This window comes from Macrotis lagotis, chromosome 1 (assembly GCF_037893015.1).
Source record: "Macrotis lagotis isolate mMagLag1 chromosome 1, bilby.v1.9.chrom.fasta, whole genome shotgun sequence".
Classification (NCBI taxonomy): Eukaryota; Metazoa; Chordata; class Mammalia; order Peramelemorphia; family Peramelidae; genus Macrotis; species Macrotis lagotis.
Genome location: NC_133658.1, coordinates 386,678,779 through 386,700,706, shown reverse-complemented (window position 1 = coordinate 386,700,706; position 21,928 = coordinate 386,678,779). Strand labels below are relative to the sequence as shown.

At 31.9% G+C, this 21,928-nt stretch overlaps 1 protein-coding gene across 1 annotated transcript in view; it reads left to right on the top strand.

Annotated features, from left to right (window-relative positions):
- Positions 1 to 21,928, top strand: part of GABRA1 (gamma-aminobutyric acid type A receptor subunit alpha1) — a 61,568-nt gene that overhangs the window by 36,984 nt on the left and 2,656 nt on the right. The window contains exons 6-8 of the mRNA XM_074230006.1: positions 1,524 to 1,667; positions 15,699 to 15,851; positions 20,450 to 20,652. Of these exons, the coding sequence (XP_074086107.1) occupies positions 1,524 to 1,667; positions 15,699 to 15,851; positions 20,450 to 20,652 (500 nt within the window). The remainder of the gene's footprint in view (positions 1 to 1,523; positions 1,668 to 15,698; positions 15,852 to 20,449; positions 20,653 to 21,928) is intronic.

Sequence of the window (21,928 nt, the reverse complement as noted above, 5' to 3'; positions counted from 1 at the left end):
TGAATAAAAAGGTACTTTGGGGAATGCTGACAGATGCAAATCTCCAAATTAATTCAGCACATGCTAAATGCTTCACTGATTTAAAAATCAATGATAGCAAATTCTTAAATTATCCATTTGTCATTCCTACATGTCATACAGTCACCAGCCAACTATCTTTCAAACATCTGTTGATTGCTTACTGGTGCCCCAGAAGGGAAGTAATTGGTGAGAAAAGAAATAAAATGTCCTAGTGTTGGATAACAGGTTAAGATCAACAACATCACATACTACATGAGAATCAGATCCTTTTAGGAACAGTTTAAAAAAAGAGGAAAACTCTGGAAATCACTAAGTATATATACACTAAGTTTTCAGTATCTATTTTTTGCTTTTCTCAAGCAACTTCATCATGATTAGCAAAAAAGGTGATTTTTTTTCAAAACTGGTTTATAATATCTGAGCAATAGATATAAATAATATTTTTGAAACCAAAAATCCCAATTGTATATCAATAATGGAAAAAATAATAGTCTAGATGTCAATGATTATTATTTGGAATATATTTATTTTGGTAGAAATAATGCATTCATCTAATTTTTGATCATACCATTTTTCAACAACAGGTTCTACATAGCGAATATAGGAATCATATCATGTGAAAATGTCCTAAGGAAGAACAATTTGTTTGTAATCAGAGATAATAAAGACCTGCTTTTATATTTTTAATAATTTAAGTGAAAGTTTTTTGAGAACTATGTAAAGCAATACAAATATTGTTATATTATTATTCCATAAAAAAGAAAAAACCTAAAATTTCTTGAAAATGAATAATTTTAAACCTTATTTTCTTTATAAATATGCATATTGATTATATGTCAGGGTGAAGAAAGCTTCTAAATTTTTAGTATACCCTTCTTAATAAAAAAACTGTGAAATTATATCTGACTTTAAGTCCTAATTTTTAGCATATTCTTAAAAGACAATGGAACTTAGAAGATTCACTGTTCTGTTCCAAGAGTCAAGGTGACTGACATGAGATCTTTTAGAGTAGTAATGAAGATGCGGTGATTAGAACTTTGGCCTTAGGTGCTGAAGTTTTAGAGTACCAATGCATTTGCCTTTCAGCAAGGCAGAAATTATAGAGTTTATTATTTAGCAAGAATGATTAAAAAAAGAAGTTATCTTTTCTGCCCCTTTATTCTCCCAATGATTTCATATTTATGTTCAAGTATTCTTACATAGTCCATTGTCATGGACACTCCCAGATGAAAGCCCTTTTTGCAGGGTGTGATTTGTGGTTTTTGCCTTTTGTGTAAAAATTCCTAAACCCATCTCTGAATTCTAATCCTACCTCAGTCACATATTAGCTTTGAAACCATAATTTAGTTACAGTTTTTCTTGAACCAAGTTACTTCATTCATAAAATAAGGATAATAATATTTTCTTTCTGAAAACATGAGTTTGATTAGAGAGTCCCAGAGTCTCTTCCAATTGTAATAATTCTGTGACTTCTGTCATTTGACACATTATTCTTCTTTTAGATGCTTATACTAGAGCAGAGGTTGTATATGAATGGACCCGTGAACCAGCACGGTCTGTTGTTGTAGCAGAAGATGGTTCTCGCCTAAATCAATATGATCTTCTGGGACAAACTGTGGACTCTGGAATTGTCCAGTCCAGTACAGGTGAGTGAATAAGTTACAGAATTACCTGGTCTGAAGGGAGAAATATCAATGGAATAGTAAAAAATGTAATAGTTACAGATGCAGATCCTTTAAACTATAAAATCAGTGTTATCCTTAATAAAATGAAACAGAGGTTAGGGCACTGTGATCAAAGTCAAGAGGTCAAGCACCAGCACCAACTTGCTGCATGACTTTTATCAGGTCACTTTTCTGATCACTCTTTTTTCTTTGTTTTTAACATTAAGAGATGACTTAGGTATTTTCATGGTCTTATTCTGCTCTGTGTTCTAGGGAGGCTGGGTTGATTAGGTCCTTAATTGAATCATTAGAAAGAAAATATTTTAATAGAAGTGCTCCTCTCTTTAAGAATGAGAGTACACATTCACTATTCACTGTTTGAAAAGTCTGCTGCTGATCTTTAGGGTATTTGAGTATATTTGGAGTAGGTGGGATGCCAGTCTTTTTGTTGCATTCTAATTGATATGCTAATGATAGTGCTGAAGGAACAGATGTAATTAAACAATTGGGAACCAATGTTCAAATTTGGGCAATGAGATTCCATGGAGGGATAATAAAATGAGTACTTAGTTATTTAAGCATTCATTTTATGTATCTAAGTGAAATAGGAACATCAGTTCAACACCCAAATGTCACATTTGGATTCCAGATCTTTGGGAAATGTACCAAAGGGCTTAAAGCCATGATTCTGGAATTCCACTGTGTAGGAAAGAGTTCAGTTGCAGTTAACTTTTAAAGTGTTCAGCAAAATACAACTGTTTTCATAGAATTCCTTTAAAAACCTAATTATTAACATGTATCAAGTCACTTAGGTTCCCAATAAAAATTATTTAGCAATAAATAATCACAAAAAATGAAACAGGAAAAACCAAAATCTTTTAGTTTTCTCAATTATGCGGTCATTTTTGGAATTAAATATTCAAAATCATACCCATATAACTCTCAAAAGATTAGAACACTTTTAAACTTTCCCCTAAACATCAATAACTCCAAATAAGTACAGCTTTCCCTCTATAGAATTGCAGTCAATTTTAATGCCTGATGTAGATATTCATTTGAAGGCAAAAAGAGAGATAGATTTTACTCTGTTTTTTATAAGGAGAAAATAATTCATTCATATTTGCAAAGAAGTATCTTGGTTTGAATAAAGCAGTTGAGTCTAGAACATAACTGTTTCTTAATAAATGCTTATTGATGACGTATGAATATATTTGGTTGCAATCATATCACCTGATAGATTAAGGAAAAAACTTTAGATCAGGAGTCAAGTGAGTTGTTTTTCAGTCCTCATCTTGCCTATAAATGAGCTACAGTATCACATAGTAGAGCAGATATGAAGACAGAGAATCTTCAGTAAAATCTTGGCTTTAACTGTTACTCTCTAAACTGTATGATCCTTGTCAAATATTTTTTGAGTCAGTTTTTTTTCATCTGTAAAATCAGATTAGTGGAATGTGATTATCCTTAAATTCCTCTCCAGGTCTAAATCTATGACATTGTGACTATCTATAATACTACTCTTTCTTCCTGTATTTCAGTGTTCACATTTGGGAGAAAAATTAGAATAGCTTTGGACTAGATAACTCTGGAATTCTCTTTCTGCTGCAGCATGATTTGAGTGTTCTGATTGAAATTGACTTTATTCTGGTCATTTTTAAGAAATGTTAAATAATGAGGTGGTAATGAACTGAATAAAGTCCTTTAATCATTCATATTATCAAGCAGTAGTTTAGACAATTGAGGGATAATATGGAGAATAGAAGAGAAAGGTCAGAATTGAGGGAGTTATTGGGTTTGGGAAGGGGGTTGATTTATTTATGGAGGTATTATATGGAGGTATTATTATATGGAGGTATAAAGGAATATTCCTTTTTATGAGTTTTCTTGGTTTCTGCTTACCAGTCATTAAGATAGTCTCTGTCTGTCTCATACGAAGGAACAAAATGTTTGAGTAGTCTCTGATAATATATTTCATAGCTTTAATGTTTGTTCTTCATTTCTGAAAATGACCATGACATCAGGGAGGTGATTTCATGACAAAAACTTGTATTGAAAATGAGTGAGGGTGTGCTGTTCTGAGTCACCAACCTCACTTTCTCCTTCTGAGCCATCTGGATCCAATGGCCAGATATGAATCAGGACAACTGGAGATGGCCCTGGATGTTAGGCATTCAGGTTTAAGTGACTTGCCTGAGGTCACACAGCTAGTAAGAGTCAGCATCTAAAGCTGGATTCAAACTGCTGATTGCAAGGCCAGTGCTCTATCCATTGTGCCACCTAGCTGCTTAATCTACCTATTACCAGATCTCCAGGAAATTATATCCTGATGAGGCAGACAAAGGTTAATAAAGAAAGGGAGAAGGTAAGCATCTTTAGTTACTATAGAACTTTTTCAATTTTTTTGAAAGGGGAGACTGCCATTCATTTTTGTTCAACAAATTATTCCTTGAAGATTCAAATTATCTTGCTAACTCCCTTTGGTGATTAATTATGAGGATAGGAAACTGATTAATATATTAGAATTTTAAGAATGATTACATTATGAAAGTTGGATTAATAGCCAGCAAGACACTGTAGAGAATTTAAATATTGAAGAGGCAGATTAGTGCACTTCTCAGTCTGGTGGCAAAATCCTAAAAATTTTCTTTTTCAAAAGTCATTTATCTACAAACTCTACCTAATAAGTAGATGACTATGAACCTGAAATAACATAAAGAAAATGACTTAGATTTCAAAAAAATGTAAATCTATTTGTTAAAACTGAAATGCTAAATTTTTACTTCAGAGCTATGCATAAAATCATCATATTTTACTGAGATCCAGTGAAATAAATTATTTTCATGAGATCACCTAGCCAGTTAATTGAAGAACTGGTTGTAGAATAGAAGCCTAATAAAATAATCCAGTATTCTTTCTGTTTTCCAAAGGTACTATACTTTGTTCCTTCTACATTTAAGTTTTAGAAAAAGTTTTCACTCAGAGTTTCCTCTAGAGGTAGCTGGTGGCACACAATATAAGATAAAACACTATGAGAGACATCAGGAAGAACCAAGTTCAAATTTAACTTCAGACACTCAATAGTTGTGTGAATCTGAGTCAGTCCCTGAAGTTTTGTTTGTCTAGGTTTTTCTCAATTATAAAACAGGAACATAAAATATGGATATTGTGATATATGAGATAATATTAACTTCTTAGCATAATGTGACAAGTAACTGACACTATATAAAGATTTAATCTCTTTTCTTTGTGATTAACTTGTTAGAATTGATAGAGAAATGACATTTGAAAAAAGTAAATTGTCATATTGATTACACTTGGAAAAGTATTTGAGTAAGTGTTTGAATAAGAATCTGAGTGCTAAGGACTGCCATTGCTATGTGCAAAATGCATCATGATATTTTAATTTAGGGATGAGAGTGAGTGTGGACGGACACACTGGAGATATAAAAAGTTCTTCCTCCCTTACTTTCACACTTTTGACAAATTTAGTGTAGAACAGTTAAGAAGTAGGGGATATTTTAGAGTGTGATACATAGAATACTTGACCATCAAGAAAAAATTGTTGGGAATTAATAAAGTTTAGATTTAATACTATCAAAAACATTCAACTTTTAATGACATTTAAAAGTAGTGCACTTATCTGGAAATTTAACTAATGAAGAGTCGATCATTTCCTGATAATGCCAAATCAATGAAGCATGTAGATTTGTGCTTTGGTAGCTAAATACTTTTCAAGGTCTCCCCATATTCTTCAGCTTGACTTGGAGATGACAATGAGTCTTAGTCAATCAGATAGGCAGTCAATAAACATCCAATAAGTACCTACTCTATGCCAGACATTATGCTAAATGCTCAGAATGCAAAAGATTCAAAAGTCAGTTCTTCATCTTGAATAGCTCACAATTTAATAGGAGAGATAAGAAGCAAACAATATGCAAACAAACTATATAGAGGACAAAAAGAAAATATTTAACAGAGGAAAGGCACTTGAATTGAGTGATTAGAAGATACTTTATGTAGAGTGAGGGATTGTAATTGGGATATGAAGGAGTTCAGGAAGTGCAGAAGATAGAGATGAGGAGAGTGAACATTTCAGACATGGACAACAGCCAGAGAAATGCCAGGTGCTGAAAGATAAAGTCCCTTATTTGTGAAATAGCAAGGAAATCAGTGCTACTGAAACAGTGTTAGGTAATAAAATATAAGAAAATGAGAAAGCCATCTCTCTCTCTCTCTCTCTCTCTCTCTCTCTCTCTCTCTCTCTCTTCTCTCTCTCTCTCTCTGTCTCTCTCTCTCTCTCTCTCTCCCTCTCTCTCTTTCTGACACACACACATCATCTCTCTCTTTCTTTCTGACACACACACATACACATACACACATCATCTCGAGAGAGAGAGAGAGAGAGAGATGATGTGTGTGTGTCAGAAAGAGAGAGAGAGAGAGACAGAGACAGAGAAAGAGACAGAGAAACAATAGAGACACAAAGAGAGAGAGATAGAGAGGCAGAATATAGGTTATGGTTGATACTGGAGACATTTTGAAGTTATCAGTATTGAGTATATGTAGGAGAGGATGACATGGTTAGACCCATGCCTTAGGAAATTTTATGAGAGAACAGAAAATAAATTAGAGTCAGGAAAATTTTGAGGCAGTTAGACCACCAGCAAGCTATTGAAGTATACAATCAGAATAGGAAAAAAATGGCATATTCAAGAGTTATTACAAAGATAAGATTGTCAGACCTTGGATTATGGGTAGTTAGTAGTTGAGGATGATAGTGTTAAATCCAAGTGACTAGGAAGATAGTGCTATCCTCAATTCTAATAGGCAAATTGGGAGGGGGCATTAAGAAAAATTGAATATTAAGAGTTCAGTTTTGGAAATCTTGAGTTCAAAATATGTACTAGACATTTGTTTGAATGGCAGAGTTTGAGATTGAAAAATCAGAAAAAAGTTTAGGAAAATAAAGTTTAATTTCCAAATCATCAGCATAGAAATAATCATTAAATTCATGGAGGCTAATGAAATTATCATGTAAATAGCATGGAGAGAAAGAGAAGAGCCACCTGGACAGAATTCTTTGGTATCCTATTAGAAAGTAGGTTCTATATGAGGATCTAGTAATGGAGACTGAGAAGGAGTGATTAGACAGATTAGAGGAAATCTAGAAGAGAGTGGCTTTCTGAAAACTTAAAGAGAAGAAAGTATCAGGGGAAAAATGGTGATCAAATATGGCAAAGGTCCAGAAAAAGTCAGACCATGAGGATTGATAAAAGACTATTTGATTTGGCAATTAAGAGATCATTAGTAATTTTGGATAGATCAACTCTAAGAAACCTATCAGGTTTGAAATTAAATTGTAAAGTATTAAGAAGCAAATGAGAAAAAATGGAGATACCTATTGTAGATATACTTTTCAAAGAAATTGTCCCCAAAGGACTAGAAAGACATAAGAGTTACTGGGAATGGAAATACTGTAACCTCTCAAATAATGGGTATGGAATCACTAATTTTTGAGGATGTGGTGACTTGGACATGTCTGTAGGCTATAAGGAAGGAGTAAATATTTTAGAAGAGATAAAATGTATAAATGGGCAAATTGAGATATTAGGTTTGGCAAAGAATAAGACATCATATAAGACAGAGGTGAAGGAGTTTTATACAGAAGGCCATCTGAGGGGTGGCTAGTTGGCATAGTGGATAGAGCACTGGTACTGGAGTCAGGAGTACCTGAGTTCAAATCCAGACTCAGATACTTAATAATTACCTAGCTGTGTGGCCTCGGGCAAGCCATTTAACCCCATTGCCTTGCAAAAATCTAAAAAAACAAACCAAAAAAGGCAATCTGAGAAATATTAGGCAAAGAAGACCAGAGAAAAAGGAGTACCTGGTGATTAACCTTATTTTTTTTTCCTGTGAACTAGGATGCAAGGTTCTCAACTAAGAGGATAATGCCAGGAAAAGTTATAGAAGGTTTGAGGGGGAAAATAATAGTTTGAAAGGATTACTCTAGACAATGGGATAGTGAGTTGATAGAATAGCTATAGAAGGATTATGTAGCATCAGTGAGTTCCAAATTAAGGTTTAATAACATCAGTTTCTAGTAGATCAATGTTAATAGTTATGTTATTTCTCTATACAGCTATAGCGTGTTTCTAGAAGTATAAAGGTAACAGATGGTGGGATTCATCCAAGGATGAGACTTGGCACAGTATAATAAATAGGTGATATGAAAAGGAATCAGGTATTCAAAAGAAAAGGGCAAACTTGTTTTGTTTCACCAAGGAGCTGAGATGGAGGAAAGAACAGAGAATGACTGGAGGAGTGAAAGAAAGCTGAGTCATCTAGGGATCTGAAGATTTGGTGTGGATAAAGAATAGTGTCTGATAATGGCAGGCAGAAGAATAGCTCAAAAGTCAAAATATTATGGCCAGATAAGAGAACTTCTAGATTCTTGAGTATGATGGTGGTGTATTTATTTGTAGGTGATGACAACATATGTTTATGGATCAAAAGTAGTAGCAAGTTGATTCATACAATAAAGGATTTGATTATCAACTCCAAGGCTGTACTTTATGTGATCTACAGGCCAAACTACTTAACTTCATAAAGGGTGATTACCAAGAAGCTCATAGGATAATAAAATTTTCATTCATGAGAAGCAAAGAAGAGAGGGAGAAAAATTCATATTAGAGGAGATGGAAAGCATGGGAGACACCACATTTTGTAGCTCAGGTGACATAACCAGAGATCCTTAAAGATGAATAAAATAACTCTCTAAAATATTTAAGGCAGGTGATGTTCATATAATCTAAAGAAAAAATATCAGAATACCAACTTCCCCTAGATACATGGGACAATTACTATCTGTTATTTAATATCTCTTAGTTCAAGTACTTTTTAGATATAAAATGAGGATAATAATAATTTCAACTTCACAGAGAACAAACTAAGGTAAAATATGTAAATAACAATTCTGCAAACCTCAAAAACCTTTATAGAAATTCAAGTTATTAGTAGTAGTAGTAGCAACAAGAACAGCAGCAGAAACTGAATCAATAGTTATTGTTGCTTTTGTAATGTCTTGAAAAACTACCTTACTCTTCTCCATCTAATGGTAGAAACTTTAAAATAATAAAATCTTTAAGTTATGGTCATAAGACTGTTTTAAGAATCACAATACTTAAGTATATGAAATGCTACAGAAAGTCTTATATTTCCAAAAATTAACTTTGATAAGTATTGCTGTAACCCTCCTCATTAACTAAATGATCATTAAGTTTAGAATTGATTTGTTTAGATAAAATATGTTTTCTTCTTCTGTAAAACTTTCTTGCATGCAAAGACATACTCACTTGTTTTCTCTTAATACTATCCTTGGATCATAGTAAATCACCCAATAGCAAATAAGTGCTTTTTTCATTTATACTCCATCAAACTAATAAAGAGTATTATACTAATGCAGTAGAGACAAATTGCTAGGTGATGAAGAAAATGCCATTTTAACTTTCAAATTAAGATTAATTATTATGTAAAACATTTCTAAAATTTTCTGAGATAATGAAAAAGAGGATGACAAAAAGCTGAACTTAAAATGACTTACAGTTTTTAAGGATCACATTTGCTGCTTCAACCCTATTGAAGACAAATAGAGATTTGAAAGACTCAAAGTTCTATTTAGATGGAAATCATCTGCCACTTGCAAAGTATTGTCTTGCCCTAAAAATCAGTAGTCTTTGTGTTCAATAAATGTTATATTTTTGTTTCTATATGCTGAATGCATCTGCTGAGAAGACAGATTTCTAAATAGGATTTCTTTCTGGCCAGCTATCCAGTGCTGATATTGAAGTGTAGAATACTTCAGCTGAAGAAAAAAATGATCCAGTATCCATCCCTATCACAGGATGATGTTAAGATATAGCTCCTACTTTGTACAGGAAGAAAGTGAGCTCCTTAGGGGCAAGACCTGCTTTTTTTTTTCTTTCAATAGCAAATACTCAACACAAAATCTAACACATAGTAATCAATACTTGGTGAATAAATGAGCAAATTATTGAGACTTTCTCAAGTATCTAGAACTCAGGTTATAAGACAATAGACTATTAGAAATGGATTTCAGAAAACATCTATTTCTAATCCTCTAGAAACAGAAGTACAGATCTTGTCTAAGACCATATAAATTCCATCAGGAATAGGAAAAATATTTAATTTCTCAGAATTCTCTGATACATACTATGATCTGTTATTTCTTTGCTGTAATAAAATAAGTTCATGGTCTTATTAGGAATTAAAAATCATCCAAATAGAATTTTAATCAAAATGTATCATAATGACCCAACAAAAGAACTATTAAACCTTTGACTTTATATATAAAGTGCAATACATGCAGTCTGAAATATTTTTAAAGTGGAAACATTTTATCTTCTTAATAAATAAATATAGTGAATTTAATAAATGTTCCATGAAATCAATACCTGAGTAAAAAGAATATATCCCAAACTGATTTTCATGTTATCTTCTGTGTTTTAAGAAGCAATAATTTATTCAGTTTGATTAAAACAATTGTACCATCTTTGGAGAGCTTGTGAATGAAATAAAAATGAAGGGAATTCAGGTATAAGAAATGTAAAGAAAAGTTATAAAATAAGGTTAAACAGGCTAAAATGTTACTCCAGATTCCAACTGTAAATGAGAGAGCTTCTTGCATCTCTTTTTTATAAAAACTGATATTCCTCTTTCAATAAAATGTTAAGATTGATACCCTTTATAATGACGATCATGATAACAATGAAGATGAGTATAGTTCATTTTCCATAAAGTATATTAAGGGTTGCAAATCACAACATTTATATAATTTTATTTGATCCAGATCAGTGTTGTTGTTATTATTATTATTATTATTATTATTATTATTTTACAGATGAGTAAACCTAGGCTTAAAGTGGCTTAATGACTTATGAAAAGACACATGGCTTGGTATCTGACCCCACATCTTCCTGGTGCTAAATCCAGCATTCTAACCATTTTTGCCTTACTTTTCTTAATCTACAATCTGGATTAATGTAAACTTCTAATACATATTTGAAATTTCTTTAAGTACCTCAGGATATGCATAGAGAGACAAATATCTTGAAATCTGTAATAGAGATTTTTATTTTCTTATTTTTAATGCTTCATCAATAAAGTCAGTATAATAATAGCAACTACCTACCCAAAGTGTTGCTATCAGGATCAAATGAAATAATGAATTTAAAGCACATTGAAAATGTTAAAGCATTATGCATATTAACTGTTTTATTTTTGTTATCATAGTTAGTTTATTTATTTTGAAGGCAGAGGAGAGTAGAAAAATAAATGCAGTCATTGAATTCTTTTTACTGTTTCTCGTAATGAAAAATTGTGGTTAATTTAAGCAACTAAATAAAATCTCACTATGATGAGATGCATTAGTATATCCTATATGTCCCTTTAAGTCCATTCAACATTCATACTATTGTGAAATATTCAATTAAAGACTCCTCTTTTTGGGAGAGACTTTGATGATATTTTAGCCTTCTCTATTCTTTCTGATAAAAGAGGAACAGAGAGAGGGTTAATTATTTGTAAAATATTCCAATGAAAGCGAAAGTCTAGACCGGAATCTAGGTCACCAAGTTCCAGGTCAGTTCTGTTTGAAGCTAACCCTATTAGATTAGTCATGCATTTTCATATACCCCAGACTTTTTGAGAAAAAAAATCTTCCTAATTGATTTATATTATTAGTCAGTTTTAAAGTTCTCAGAGCTTTTGACTAAGGTTATTATAAAACAAATAAAAAATAAGCATCAAGGAGAAAGTTATTTCTAAGACTTCATAGAGAAATTAACATACTTTCAGATTCAATTAAAAAGAATTTATTGCATGTCTATTATGTGCAAAATACTGTACTATGCATGGAAAAATATGTAATTATTTAATGGAACTATCATCTCAGTGATGATCTTTTCCTTAATAAGAAAAAGCACAAGTCATCTATGCCTTTTTTACTGAGACACATTCCCTCATGTCCTTCCATAAAATTATCAGATTATGCTCACTTAATATACTTAGGACTTTCTTGACATTCTCATAACATTGCATAGGTATCAGGGAAGCACATAGACTCTACAATAGTTATCTCTTGTAATCCTTATAAAGCTATCTGCTTTTCCACACACAGGACAATGACTATTAAAATATTTTCTGACTTCTTTCATTTTTATATCACCTGAACTATACCATCCACTGTATTCAAATCCACTCAGATGAGGGTCACTCATAGTTGAGGACAATAACAAAAAAGGTGGGAAGGGGAGCAGATTAGAAAATTAACCAATATTGATAGAAATTAGATATTTATATAGTGTTTCATAGTCATGTAGGAAAAGTTGACTTCCCATACCTTTTGGGGGGGTCAACCTCACCATTAGAATTTTGAAATTGCATTTCAGTTTTATTATTTTAACTATTTATATTATAGCAATCATTGTGTATTTGTTTTCCTTATCCTACCGATTTCATTCTGTATCACCTCATACAAATGTCCCTAAGCTGCTCTGGATTTATCATATTTATTATTTCTTAAAACCAAAAAAAATCATTATCTTCATGTAGCAAACTTTATGTATTCATTCCCCAATTAATAGGGTACATCTTTTCCCCCCACTTCCTATACATTTCCATGGTAAATTCATTTACACTGCTTCTTCAGTGCAATTGTTTATAATATGATGTAGTTTGCTCAAGCACACTATGTGATTTTCAATTATCTTTTGCGTGATCTTAAAGTTCTTCAGAGATTGTAGTATTCCATGATTTGTGATCATGCCACAAAATTACAAATGCTATAAAGAAAATACAAAGGAACAATTCATTTGTATAAGTGCATATGTGTACTTGTATTGAATGTATGCTTTATTCTAAGCTTTATAATAATAAGGACTCTTAATTGGAGACCCTACCAATCCTTCCAGGCCCACTGTATACTGGAGTAAACTTTCATGATAATCCCTGAATGTTTTTGAGTGAATGAATAAAGACAAGATTCTTTCTAACATAGAGCTTACATTCTAGTAGAAGGAAAATGAATGAATTAACTTAATAAGAGTCCCATATTAAATTCTTATTATATACCAAGGACTTAATTTTTTTTTTCTTTTTCAAAGTTTGTATAATCTATTAGAAATGAAACAATACACTTAGGGGAATGGTGATCAGGAAAAAAAATTTTGGAATAAGGAAGACCTGAGTTCAAATGTGACCTCAAATACCTACTAGCTGTGTGACTATGGGCAAGTCACTTAATTCTAATTGCATCACATAAAAAGAAAAGAAAATATTTAACATTGTTTTCTCTTAACTGTTGAATTAGAGAAAATGGAATTTGGTATTTACTACACATGGTGAATAATCATTTAATGTGTTGGAACATTTTTTCAGCAATTCAATTTACAATTTTGAGTGCATGTATATGTGTATGTGTGTGTTAATTGATGCAACAAGGGTATATCTGTTGTAGCCTTTGTTTTTTTTAAAGATGCTCCTGAAACTCCCTGCATCATCTATAATTTAGATCAATGGCTGTGAAATGTTGCATGACCTCCTGTTCCTTCTTCCCAGCAAATTCTGTTTGACAGGTAGTCAAGCAGAGGAGTATAATGTCAAATAATAGATGCTCAGATCTTTCAAAAGTCATATTCCTTTGGAGATATTTCCTAAAATATCAAATTTATAAAAATCAAAGGATGAAAATAGAAGTTATGGAGATTTGTAGCTTTGTATAAGCCATGAAATTTATCCTTTGGGATGGTGATATTTTCTAGAGAGTAATCAAGGAAATGCTTAGGAATATGTCTATATTAATCTATATCTGATCTATAACTATTCTGATTATATGGATGTATAAATTTATCATATTATTAGTTTTATATTCATTTATTATCTATCTGTAAATAAGTAGATATATGAGCTATACCTTGTATTGCAACAGAGAAGAATTGAGGAATGTGATTTTCTGAATTTTTATTCAAGACTGTGTCATTTTGAACATCTCAAAATATCATTAATCTTTTTCCTTTTAAAAGAGGGGTGGCTGAGGTGGTGCAGTGGATAGAGCACGGGCCCTGGAGTCAGGAGCACTTGAATTCAAATCCAGGTCTCAGACACTTAATAATTACCCAGCTGTGTGGTCTTGGGCAAGCCACTTAACCCCATTTGCTTTGCAAAAACCTGAAAATAAATAAATAAACAAACAAACAAACAAACAAATAAATAAATAAATAAATAAAAGAACACTGAGTAGGTATTTCCTTTGTAATATATCAATCATACAAACGATGGAAAAAGTCATTAGAATCAAATAATATTAGTTAGTGCTGGAAGGAATTTTGGAGATTACCTAGCCAAAATCTCTTTTATAAATATATGAACAGAACCTCAGAAAGGTTAAATAGGTTGTTCATGGTGATTTTATTACCTAATATCAAAATCAGAATTAGAGCTCCTTTCCCTCATTCTTAGTTCAATATCTTAGTCTAATTTATATTTCCAAAAAAAAATGCTAACTTTTTATAGGCAACATTCATTGAAGCTCTTTCTTCAAGGAGGAAGGAATGAATGCATTACACACCAGCTATCTAAGGTGAAGCAGACATTTTTATGGCCTAACAATTTCCCAATAAAGTATTACTTAAATAAACAATAAGTTTTTAGGTATTGAAGCAAATAATACAGAATGGGGGAAGGGGAGTCAACCTTACTAGCAGTTTATTTTTTAGTAGTATCAAGAGTTTCTATTTCTAATATTTTGGGTGAATACAGTCTTCATGAGGACATGGACAATTTTCTTTTTTGTTTTTATACTCCCAGCACCTTTGACAATGGCTAAAGTATGGTAAGTGTTTGGGAAGTGCTTGTTAAGTGGGAAATCCCTCCAGTTCAAGATTGAAGAAGCAGTAGCTGCACTCTAAGCACAAGAATTCACAGAGTTGTCCAAGACATATGTACATTAAGGCCTCAAAACTAACAGAAGAAGGATCATGGCTCTGAAGAGATATCATTCCTTACACTTCTCTTCTCTGAGGCACAATGAACTATAAACATAACATTTCTTTATTTGTCTGTGTATCTGCACAATCCTGATGTAAGTGAACAGAGGCCAGTCAGAAAGCAGTTCAAGTAACCTTTACTTTTTATTTGTGTTAAAAAGTTTCATGAATTTAGCTTTTAGAAAAAAAATCATTCATTTATTTTTCTCTTTCTTTCTTCCTTCTTTTCTTCCTTCCTATCTTCCTTCCTTTCTTTCTATCTCTCTCTCTTTATCTCTCTCTCTCTTTCTTTCTTTCTTTCTTTCTATTGAATTAAGATTCCTTCGAGATAAAAAAATTAGACTTATAGGTGTCTAAATTAAATTTTGGAACATGAAAAAGAAACTTGTATCTAAAACAAGCAGACTATACTACAATGATTTGTTATCTGATAAGAGTTATAGAATCATAAAGTTTTGTCTTTTAATGGAATCTTAATGATTATATATTACACACCCCTTCCTTACCCCTTCAGTTACATATGGTATAGTAGAAAGAAAACTAGATTTATAATTAAAAAAATATAGTTTGAATCTTGGTTCAAACATTTTTTTTACTTTTCACCTTGGGCAAATCGATTAACACTAGACTTAAGTTATCATTAACAAGGAATTAATCAATCTTCAATATCTCTCTCAGGACTTAATCCAGCTATATGATGGAATATGCCTATGTAAAAACTCAAAAGCACTTGGCCTAGGGTTGAATCATGTTTTTTAAGAGAATTTAATGACAGTAGTAATAACAACAATTTTGATGTCTTAGCTCAAAAAATTTTCCTTTGTTTCAAGGTGAACAACATTTTCCATAGTGTGCTAATACCATCAGCACCCAGTAAAGGTGAATCTCAAAAAAGAAATTACTAAAGGCAAGTTATATCTTATCATTTCCTTTTTTTATTACTTTCCAGGAGAATATGTTGTCATGACCACACATTTCCACTTGAAGAGAAAGATTGGCTACTTTGTTATTCAAACATACCTACCCTGTATAATGACAGTTATCCTCTCCCAAGTTTCTTTTTGGCTCAACCGAGAGTCAGTTCCAGCAAGAACTGTATTTGGTAAGTGCAAGATAAAGATCTAAAACTCATTCGCATGTACTGAAAGAAAGAGGAGAAAAAATAATGTTCTTACCTTATATTAAAGTACATGCAACCTTTTAATAAATAAAGTAAAATAATATAAAAATAGAAATTTGACAATATAGAATGATACTCAATATTTGTTCACAACACTTGAGCACTATTTGTTTTTGAAAATAATCAACTTGGGGCAGCTAGAATGGGATAGCTCAATGGATGCAGCACTGGCCCTGGAGTCAGAAAGACCTGAATTCAAATTTGACCTCAAGTATATGACAGTTACTAATTGTTTGACTCTGAGCAAGTCACTTAACTAAAATTGCCTTGCCAAAAAAAGAAAAGAATCATTTGAAGTTTCTTTTAAAGATTAAGGTCCTCTGATATAAGAAAATCTTAAATCTATTGATAAAGTGATTTCCATATGTGATATAGAAATATATTTAGATAAAATCATTCAAAATGACATCTTTCAATAAACAAAAACATAATGATTAATAAAGATTTTTATAAGCATTGAAAAATCCCCCACATTATCATACTATATTTAGAAAAAAAAAATTAACACTCATAAGCACCATTGAATTTTACTTTGCAGTCAATTTTCAAAATACTTTCACCAGGAAATCTTCCACTTTGGACTTAGGGAAGTGGGGAAGAAGATAGTATGATGGGAGGCCTTGGTAGCACAGAGAACAGTCCAACTATGTGTACAATTAGAATAGGAAAGACAAGTCTTTCTCCCAGATTGTCCATTCCATTTTTCTATAATGGTTAGGATAAAATGATTAGTAGAGGGGAACAATAAAACCCTAGGTATGTTGACTCTAGGACAGGTGAAAGTATAGGGTAACATTGTATAAAGGACAATGAAATTCAGTTTCCTTGTTGAAGTAATTCCCAAGGCAGAAATGTACACTTTTAATTATTAGCATACTGCGGAAAACCCCTACATATCCTGCCATAATTATAGTTCTGATATGGACATATCTGAAATCATACCCATAATATCCCTTTGAGGAAAACATTCAGGGATTATTTCATTTTATAGATGAAAAATAGAAAGTAGAACTTAGATAAGTGAAGTGATATGTCTAAGGTCACATAACTTATAAATGGCAGAGTATAAATCTTAGAAAACTAAAACTGTAACTGGAAGGTTATTTTTCAGATGAAGAAGCTGAGGTTAAGAAAGACAAAATGACTATTCCAAGAGCTTTCAAGTAATATTTGAGAGCCTGATTATTTCAGTCTATGTATTTACCTTGAATAATGGCTTCATTACAAAGCTAATTGGAAGCACAAGATTGCCCGGGATCCCTTATATATAAAGAAAAGTCAAAATATTGAATTTAAAGTATTCACATTCATTTAGTATAACAACTGGAAACAAATTAGAATAGTTACAGATCTCTTCTCCAATATCATAAATTCTTTTTTTTAAAGGTTTTTGCAAGGCAATGGGGTTAAGTGGCTTGCCTAAGGCCACACAGCTACGTAATTATTAAGGGTCTGAGGCTGGATTTGAACTCAGGTACTCCTGACTCCAGGGCTGGTGCTCTTATCCACTGCACCACCTAGCTGCCCCCAATATCATAAATTCTAAGCAAGAGAAACGATTTACTTTTAAGGATCCCATCATTTCTACTTCAGTATCCAAATTCCACTTATTATGGAGAATCAGGTCTCTAATAATAATCATAATCATGGTGATCAAAGTAATGGAAGTAAAGTAAAAAAAAAAAGATCTACTTTTAAATCTAACTTCATACTATCTGTGTGACCCTCAGCAGGTTACTTAATCTCTATCTTCCTCAGTTTCCTCATCTGTAAAAGGAGAATGCCTCCAAGGTTTGTAATGAGTATAGAATAATATTTGCAAAATGATCTGTCAACCTTAAAGTGCTTTAAAAATGCTAGATGTAATTATTGTTATCATCCTTCTCAGCTGTTCAAGCATTTCTTTCAACCCATATTCTTTGTTGTCTTCTATTATGTAACTAGCACTTTAGCTCCTTTATCAGAGTTAAAGACAAACCAGTAAAAGGCATATTGAATCAGAACATTTTTCTCATTCGTAATTTCAAAAGCCAGAATGCCAAGTACATTTTTTGTTTATGTATGTGTGTGTATGTGTCAGTGTGTGTGTGTGAGGGGGGTGTATTGTGTATATATGGGTGTATATATATATATGTATGTATATATGTGTATATATGTGTGTGTGTGTGTGTGTGTGTGTGTGTGTGTGTGTGTGTGTATGTTTAGAGTGGATCTTGTAAAAGCAATTTTGAGGGGGGGAAAATCATCTGCAAAGGATCTCCCCCTTTTAAGGAGAGAATTCTCTTGAAATTTTCAGTGTTTCACTAGTAGCAAGTCTTGGTCACAAGGCTCTTTTCTCTCCCTTTTGATGATTGTAACTACATAACAAACCCAGCAGTAGTCAAGGATTTCTGAACATGAAGATTCATTTTTTCAAATTTTTCAACAAAATCACAAATATGATTTTTTTCTGAGACCTTTATGCTTTTAACATTTGCTTAGCAAATGTGTTTATGATCTTTTTATTTTGAACTCAGTTTATTATTTTAAACTATGCCCTGCATACATATATATATATATATATTCCCCCTTAAATTTTGCATATTTTATTTAAACTTAGATCTCCTAATTAGTGAATTATTAAGTATTACATTGTTATTATTGAACTCTTTAATATTGTAAATTTTAATGAAAACTATCTGTTAGTTGTACCTGTTATCAACTAATGGATATATTTTAATCAATCAATTAATGAAAAACTGATTACATTACTACTATCATACCATTTCCATATATGAAATAATCCTTGATCTCAAGAATTTGCACTATATTAGAAAAGTCAAAATGTATATGTCTTTCTGTGTAGAAATACATGCATATATACTACATACAAAATGAAAACAGATTATGAGTAGATATGGAGAGAAGGATAACCACTGGCACCTAGAAGATTAAAGAACTTGGTTTATAACCATATTTAAGTTTATTATTTCTTTATTGCTTTTGACCCCTTGAAACTGAGCATTGTGGGCATAGACAACAAAAGAAATTGAATGTATTATATAAATAGTTTTCATAATAGCTGGTAAATAACTGATTGAATAAAGATGCAAAGAATAGTGACATATGGAATTTATTCCATGGATTTAAGAAAAGTATCAGTCCTCAAGTTGTTATTCCCTATATCAACTGTCACTCTAAATCTAAAAGTATCCTCGGAAATTTTCTCCTCTTCTAAATGAGAAAAATTGGAAGTCCATAAAAGTTCAGTGTCATCCATAGCTACTGCCTCCCAAAGTTAACATAAAACATCAGACCCTAATTACTCATAGCTTTCTTTCTTAAACCACTGCTACTCCATAGTGATCTTAGCAGTTACCATTAGGGCGTTTAAAGTTAATTAAACATGAAGACATTTCTAACTTTTCTCACTAATGAGATACTTATACAAAGAGCTGCAAGAAATGAATATATATATATATATATATATATATATATATATATATATATTTCAAATTAGGCCATTGAGGAAGGGGGGGAGGAGATTCACAAAAGAGGAGATTTATCTCTCATGGACTAAAACAGGCATGCACGAATTATAATTAAAAGCAGGAGAATCAGAACAGTTAATTTGTATGCTTATTTTATACTTAACATTGTCTCAATTCAGTCTCTCTTAAGCTTGTCCTTAATATCTGGATTTTTGAGATTAGAAAAGTGAAATATAACATGGTCTGCAACCTTAAAGAACTTGCAATTGTGTGAGAATGGGTTAAAACAATACATGAAAAAAATGTTAATAAATTAGAAATTTCTAGAAAATATATTCTGCTCTGCAATATTGCAGTGATGCTCAATTGTGAAAGATTTAGCTACTCTAAGATAATTCCAAAGGGCCAGTGAAGAAAAATGCTGTCCTTCTCCACAGTGAATAAATGAAGCCTGAGTGTAGATTTAAATATAGAATTTTAGAACTTTCCATATTTTTTGCTCTTTTTTTCTAATTTTTTGCAATGTCTATTATGTAAATATATTTTACATGTGGTGACATATATAATCAATATCACATTGTTTTCCTTCTTAAGAGGTAGGAGAGGGATGAGAGGGAGAGAATTTAGAGCTAAATTTAAAAATACATTAAAATATTTTGAAATGCAATTGAAAAGAAATTATGAATAAATTAAAATACATATATTTTTAAATGATCTGCAAATTTTTCTCTCTGCATCTCCAGAAATTTCCATGGTGACTTTGAGTGAAGTCATAGAATGCAAGTGATTATTCAAAGTCACACAGAAAGTAGAAACCTTAGATGAAATCTAAACCTAAGGACTTCTTAATTCAAGTCTGGGAGAAGGATGAGAATATTCACTCACTCCAAAATTTATCTTCCCTAAAATAGAATAAATGGGAAAACACATTCTAGCTCTATAAACTTGAATAATCTCCTTTTACAGATGGATTCATATTCGTCGTTTTGTTTTTGTTTTTTGTTTTTTGTTTTGGAATTCATATGTGTGTTTCTTTGTTTTTCCCTCCAGGAGTGACGACTGTCCTTACTATGACTACTCTGAGTATCAGTGCCAGAAATTCTCTTCCCAAAGTGGCCTATGCCACAGCCATGGATTGGTTTATTGCAGTGTGTTATGCCTTTGTATTTTCAGCACTGATTGAATTTGCCACAGTCAACTATTTTACTAAGAGGGGTTATGCTTGGGATGGAAAAAGTGTTGTTCCTGAAAAGGTAAAAAATCTTTAACTCTTACTTCAGAATTATAGAGCATGTCATCTCTTTGTGAATCTCTGAAAGTTAATAAGAAGAATCTTCCTCCAGCCAATTAAGGATGACAATGATTTTTAGATTTCTTAAAGGTACTATGTTGGTACACCAGATCAATAAGTACTTAAGTGGAGGCAGTTGGGTGCACAAACCCTTGAGTCAGGAGGAGCTGAATTCAAATTCATACCTCAACACTTAATAATCAATGAATTATGAGACCTTGGCAAAGTCACAACTCCATTGCCTTGCAAAAAACAAAAATAATAAAATAAGTATTTAAACACCTACTATGTGCTAGATATTATGGTAGACATTGACCAAATAGATTCATTCATTTAATCAACATTCTATAATATATCAATTTGAGTGCTAAGGACTTAAGTCATTTAGTAAGGTAGTAAGGTAAAATACTAACTAAAGTAATTTATATAGTCTTGACTTTCAGAACTTTGTAATCTATATGTACCTTGGAAAATTTCTTTATGTTTCTGAGCTTCACTTATAAAACAAGAGATGTTTAATATCCTTAATTTTCACCTCTAACACTAAATCTAAAATCTTATGAATTACTTATGTAAGATAAAATATGTAAAATGATATATGGCTTATTGTAAAATGTCATACAAAGACCAGTTGAAGGAACTTCAACTGAATTTTAACCTGGAGAAGGGGAAGAAGAGGAGAAGGGTATGATAAGAATCTTCAAATATTTGAAAAGCAATCATGTGACAGAGATAGGCTTTTTCTTATGGTTTTGCTCTCAGAAAACAGAATCACGAATAAGGGACATAAGTTGCAAAGAGTTAATGTTGGTAAAAAAGAGAAATAACCAGTAATAAACCTGTCAAATCCTAAAATCAATTGACTGTGGAGATGTTAGATTTGCTTGCTTCAATGAAGTAAAGGTTAGAGGACCACTGGTACAGTATGTAATAAGTGGGAATTCTAACATTATGACATGCATGTATTGCATTAGAAGGCTACTAAAGTACTTTATAAATCTATTATTCTGAGATTCTATGTGTTATATTATTTGGTAAAAATAAATACTATGCAAGGTTGAACTAGGGAATTACATAATAATGATATGATCAGTGATTAAAGAGAAATCACTTTTGACTTGGGGAAGTAAAAACTGAAAATCAGAGAGAAAATCAGCATCTGGGAGGAGGACATTTACCTTGATTTTAAAGATGAGTTTAATTTCAAAAGGGAGAAGAGGGTGAAAATATTCCTACAC